Source organism: Pristis pectinata, chromosome 8 (assembly GCF_009764475.1).
Source record: "Pristis pectinata isolate sPriPec2 chromosome 8, sPriPec2.1.pri, whole genome shotgun sequence".
In the NCBI taxonomy this organism is placed as follows: domain Eukaryota; kingdom Metazoa; phylum Chordata; class Chondrichthyes; order Rhinopristiformes; family Pristidae; genus Pristis; species Pristis pectinata.
Genome location: NC_067412.1, coordinates 78566631 through 78572630, shown reverse-complemented (window position 1 = coordinate 78572630; position 6000 = coordinate 78566631). Strand labels below are relative to the sequence as shown.

The 6000-nt window shown below is 38.4% G+C and overlaps 1 protein-coding gene across 2 annotated transcripts in view; it reads left to right on the top strand.

Moving 5' to 3' along the window:
* The first annotated feature begins 1493 nt into the window (after positions 1-1493).
* LOC127573161 (uncharacterized protein C8orf48-like) overlaps positions 1494-6000 on the top strand; it is a 36058-nt gene continuing 31551 nt past the window's right edge. Inside the window, exons 1-2 of one of the 2 annotated variants that reach the window (XM_052021120.1) lie at positions 1494-1641; positions 2939-3236. In XM_052021120.1, coding sequence (XP_051877080.1) covers positions 2975-3236 — 262 coding nt within the window. In that variant the 5' untranslated portion in view covers positions 1494-1641; positions 2939-2974. Of the gene's footprint in view, positions 1749-2938; positions 3237-6000 lie in introns of both variants that reach the window. The other variant, XM_052021119.1, reaches the window with a different exon arrangement.

The following is a 6000-nucleotide window of genomic DNA, read 5'->3' as shown; positions in this document are numbered from 1 at the left end:
TTTACGCATTTAAGGCCTCCAACACCTCCTCTTCTGTAATGCAGACTCTCTTCAAGACTTCACTACTAACTGAGACCTCATTATTATCCTACTTGTAACTTCATTCATGGTCAGTAACATTAAACAAAAATTTACATTGTAGAGACAATACATTTTGTTGACATCTATGGAATTAAGGGAAGCAATCATCCTTTATAAATATTTAATTCACACTTGCTCATACCCTTGAGGACTGGCAGATGAATTAAAAAAACATCAGGTCAATTAATTCCTTCAGTGAATATTTTTCAAAATTATTATTTTATCTGTAAAATTTGAAAATATATAACACAGTACATTCCATCAGTTAATCTGATAAGCAAAAATTGCAATGCATTTGCTCTTTGAGCTTACAATCATGTGTTCATTGCAATATACAAGACATGTTTCGGAAAAGATAAACAACAGTCAGAAGTTGTTTGGTCACATTTGTATGCAAACAATTGAGTCAAGGATGTGAATAAATGTCCATGTATAAGGAACGAGGAGAGCTGCCAAGGGTTTCATGTGGCATAAAATGGAACTTCTGATGCATGTTGGCATATAATTGTGAGTGGATGGCTTAGAAATTCCTTGGGAGTTATTTCTAGTTTGGGAGGTTTCCACTGCACTCCTCGTGGAGTAATGCTTGTAAAGAGGGGGAGTAACCTGAGGAATTTCTTGTTTGTGATGTTTCACATACTGTGGCTTCCTTGGAAAACATACCAATCCATCTACACTTCAAATGTTGAATAACAAACATGATGTAAATTGTTTTGGTGATGTTGATGGAAATGGGATAACATATCTGGAATTCTTACATTTCATTAAATCTTGCCATAGGATCTTTACTAGTTATATGACTCTTGATTCAACTGGGGGAAGGTGCCTTTTTCAGTATTACACTGAAAAATCAGGCTGGGCAACGCACTCAAATCCTCACATGAGACTCAGTGAAAGAAATCTGCGTTTGAATGGGATATGATGACATCAGAATGTTTCAAAATGTTTCATTTCCATTATATTAGCAAAGTTATTATTATTACTTTTGGGCCATCCATAGCAGCTAATTTTAGCCCAGCAAAGTCTACAAGTGTGCCAAACCATTATTAAATAAATTCATAGAATAATTGCAAAAAGGATTTTGGAGCTACATCTCACGCAGTGGTTAGTAAGAGGGATTTATTTACATTCTCGAGAGGCATGTGGGAGTCTAACTGTTCCCATGCCTTGATACAGTGAAGGAAAACTCTTTTTTAGTCTGTAGGAAAGATTTTCTGTGTTAATATTGAGACATAATGCACAACGTCCATTTAAAGCTGTTCTTTATTCAGCTGATTGTAAAATCAAATGCTTTGGTTGAGACTCTGGGGAAATTCCTCCCCTTGAAATAAATAAGGAATGGAACATTCCTGCTGCTGGTGGAACTTTGTGCCAGTGTGAGGTTGGGGAGAGAGTGGAGCTGCTCAAACACATACACAGATATTTATGGCTGAACTTCATGTTTTCAGCAGCCTGAGTGAACTTTAGACGTACAGCACAGTGCATAATCCCCCAGTGAAGGTGAAGCAAGCCACCCCCTGTTTGTGAGGGCCTGAGGGTCGCAGTTCACTGAGCTGAGAGGTGAGGAGAGATAACGCGCCTGTTACCAAGACAACACCTTCAGACCACAGAGGTTTGGAGAAGGGAACGGAGACAGCAGTAACCTCTTCACATCCCTGCATTTGTGTGTGAGTGTGTGTGAGGGAGCAAACAAACCATCATGGTTAAAAACAAATTGTATTTTCATTAGTAGTTTTTCAGGCCTATAATTCAGGCTTCATTGATTTTGTTATATTGTAGATTTAACAGTTAATTGTACTCTGTTCCTTCGTGACACTTTAGCTAACATCACAGTCCCAAACTCCTTTTGGGAGGCTGGGAGAATGAGACACACAATCAAATTTGCCATACCCTCATCTAGGTTCTTGTATTTGTGGTAACGAATCAATGATGAATTACTGAATTAACCCCCAACTCATTATTTAAAAGAAAATATTCCCTGTGCCATCATCACAATTTCCAGTTATCCAACAATAGGAACTTACTAGCTGAGCCTGTTTCTAAATTTATAGACATCCATTTCCATCCAGGGAGCTATACAGAGTTCAAAGGCAGGGATCTGAGATTAGTTTTTCTCTTCAACAGTGCAGGACTGTTTGCTGAGCTCGCTCAATGTAGTCTGTATTGTAAAATGAACTCGATCCACGGTCCCTTGCATGCTCAGGGAGCCTCTAACAAACTCAGTCCCTCAGTTTTATCTCAGTTTTATCTGAGTCACAGGTAAGCCTTGACCCAAATACAGGCAGGCTATTTAACAATCGAGTGAGGCCACAATCAAAGCTGATCTCGATATTGATATACCAACAGGGGCGCCTGGTAAGATGAACCCAAGCTGATTTTTCCCTCCTTCTTCCTAGCCTGGATAATGTGCAACTGGCTACTTACTATCCCAGTGAGATCAGCTGAATGTGCACATGCCAGGAAATTGAGATAAGATAAGAGATAAGATATCTTTCTTAGTCACATGTACATCGAAACACACAGCGAAATAAATCTTTTGTGTAGAGTGTTCTGGGGGCAGGCTGCAAGTGTCGTCATGCTTCCTGCGCCAACATAGCATGCTCACAACTTCCTAATCTGTATGTCTTTGGAATGTGGGAGGAAACCGGAGCACCCAGAGGAAACCCATGCAGACAGAGGGAGAATGTACAAACTCCTTACAGACAGTGGCCGGAATTGAACCTAGGTCACTGGTGCTAACCATGCCTGTATGCTGTAGGGTTCAGTGTTTAGAACGAATTTTGCTTTAAACAAGTGATCCTTTAAAGGAAGCTGTGCCACTGTCATTTACAAGAAACCCCTATGCTTTTTATTTTAGGTCACCCATTAGTTGCATATCACAAGCAAAACAGCCATGAGTGAAGGGCAGATCCTAGTCCAAAATCCTGAAGATGACTCCTGTGAAGCTGGCAGCAGTTGCATGAACAGTACAATGAAGTACTCTGATGAATCTTTTGCGACCTACACTGGTGAGAATGAAGAGAGTCATCAATCCTACAGTCAGTCATTTGAATCCTATCAGTCTCTCGATGAGGATTTTGAGCGAGAAACAGTATCAGAAATCTCTGCAATCAAATCTGAATTGGAATTCATGTCACCTCAGAATTTCAAAGAAGGTGAGAAGGAACGATCAAGTATTTGCCGAGATGCTTAGATATTCTATGGTTAATTATTTTTCCCATCTGTGTTTATTCCTCTTTTTTAGCCGGTGACTTCTGAAAAATATACTGTATGGACATAAGATGGAGTTAGATTTGGCTTCTTGGTTGAACTGCCCTAAATTATTGTCTGGGCTCGCACTTTTCTCAGTGGCCCAGTGGGTGGAGTCCCAGCTCTTAGCTGCAGGTTTGGTCTTCCAGTCTCGAGTAATGAACTAGCCCGGCTGTTAGACCATCCATTGCAGATTGGAATACTGCAAACCTTCCTGCATCCAATCACTGGGTAAGGCCACAAAACAACAAGTTTCATGTCATACGTCATTGATAATAAATCTGATTCTGATCCTGATCTGGCACAGAATTGGATTTTTAGGGCACATTTACCAGATGCCACCAGATTTGGGGCAACTCAGTTTTGCCTGTTTCAGGACTGAGGTTTTTTTGTTATTGATATCAATATGGCAGGTGATGCATTTTCCAGTGTTAATCAGTCATGTCTGAAAAACAGGTGGCATATGGATGAATGTCTAGTACAGTTTATTTCCCAACATTAACACAGTTCACCCTGAGGAGCACCAAGCTTCCGAAAAAAAAGAAGGAATTTGTTCTTCTGAACTTTCTTTACCAAAGTTGCATGGCACCTTATTATACATGATGGTAAGCATAATATTTACACACTAATTAGTTAAGTTCCAGGTATCTTCACTCCTGACCCTTTCTGAGTTCAGCCTTCCAAATCGATAGTAAAACCAATTACTCACTGTCACCATCAGAGTGTGTCGACTTCACCTTCAAATTATCAATCATTGCAATTGCTAGATGGCCTCGCCTTGAGGCCTAGCCCTTCCCAATAGACTTTGACATTATTTTGTTGAGCCACCTTCAGAATACTCCAATATAATATCTATGAAATTGTGCAGCAATGAACTTCTGGTAGATTTGCAGCAACACAAGAAGAATGCATTAAATTTTTTTGCTATCTTCCACACATTTTCACCTGTCATATAAGTTTAAACGGCATAATAACAAGTACGTGTACCAATTGAGTTTTGCAAACTAATAATATGTTATTGTTAATTGAATAAATGCTAGACTTTAACCGCAATCTTAACAATGCTTTTGTGTATAATTATCTAAAGATTGTAGGTATGCAGGTGACCCCTGAGTACGGCAGTTTGGGTAATGGAAATCTACCTTTTCAGAATTCACAAATCATTATCAAAAACTCTGGGATATGGAATAACAATTTGGTCTTATAAAATTTATGTGAAAAAAAGTAAATAAATAAACAAAATTTATCTTTTTTCAACATGCATTTCTTGACATATGCAGACTTGACACGGATTTGCAATACAGAAAATCGCGATGTGAACCGTTTTTTAGGAACACAACCCCCTCCCCTATAATGTGGGGTTTGCCTGTAGTCTTATAGTTTTTAAAAATTTTTACTTGTCACCATTTATTATACAGAAGTTAACAGAACACAGGCAGTTTGCTCATTTTGTTAATTTCTAGAAAAATAAACAAGCAGAAATTTAAGGGCACAGAGCGGGAGAGGGTTGATGGAGCTAGTCAAAGATAAATTTAGTGGTATTAATATTGATCTTTTATGAAGCTAGTCAAGCAAGTATAGTTGGTAACTGCAATTAAACTGGATTAGTATTTCTACCTATGAAAAGTAATTGGGACTCATAAGTAATTGGGAATCCAAATTTAGCAATGAGAAAAATGGTTCAACTGGATCGTACACAGGAGAGATGATTGTATAAGACAGAGAGAGGAAGAGAAGAAATGAACACTGACATAAGTGGAGGAGCACAAATATAGACAGAACAAATATATTAGGAAGGCATGACAGGGGACCATAAGTACACATTAAGTTCTAAGATAGGAAGAGCAAGAATCATAGGCACATGTGGGAACAGAGAGAGAACCACAGGTTTGCAGGAATCGAGGCTGTCTTGTGGATGAAATAGTGTAATAGGATGTTGCATGGTTTCAGTTGTGGTTGCCAGGGGACAGGGTAGAGAAGGGTTTGGCTGCACCTACTTTGGTGGTATTAATGCCCTGTCTTGTATTTGTGAGGAGTGGAGAGAAAGGGAGTTGTCTCCTATGTAACAATCATAGAAAGTTTGAGAGGCATCACAAAAAAATGAGGGAATGATCAAGAACATTAGATAAAATTAATAGAAGTTGCAACATTGAAACAAACCATTTGATGTAAGTTGTCTGTTCTGGTGATTATGACAGCTCCCATTCAAATTCATCTAATCCATTTTGCATATCCTCCTATTGATTTCTCGCTCATGTTTATCCAATTCTTCTTAAAAATATGGTTCAATTTTATAGCAAGTTTCATTTTTTAACTATTTTCTGGTAAAGAAATTTCTCTTGAATATCTTATTGGCTTTATTATTGGCTATCTTCTAATGGTTCCTGGTTTTGGAATCCCTCCCAAGTGGAAACATTTTATTGACATCAAACTTACCAATCCCCTTCATAATTTTTTAAAGGCCTCTATTAGGTAATTCCTTAACCATCACTATTCCAACAGAAGTAGACACAGGCCATTCAATTTTCCAAATAGCTATGTGCCTGGAAGTTCAAGCCCAATTGGTAATGATAATGGAGTTATATAGTCCTGTCAATGGTAGAGTCCAACATGCTAATATGATTATTTCCAACAAGGGTACACATTTCCAAGCACTAATCTTTAAATGCT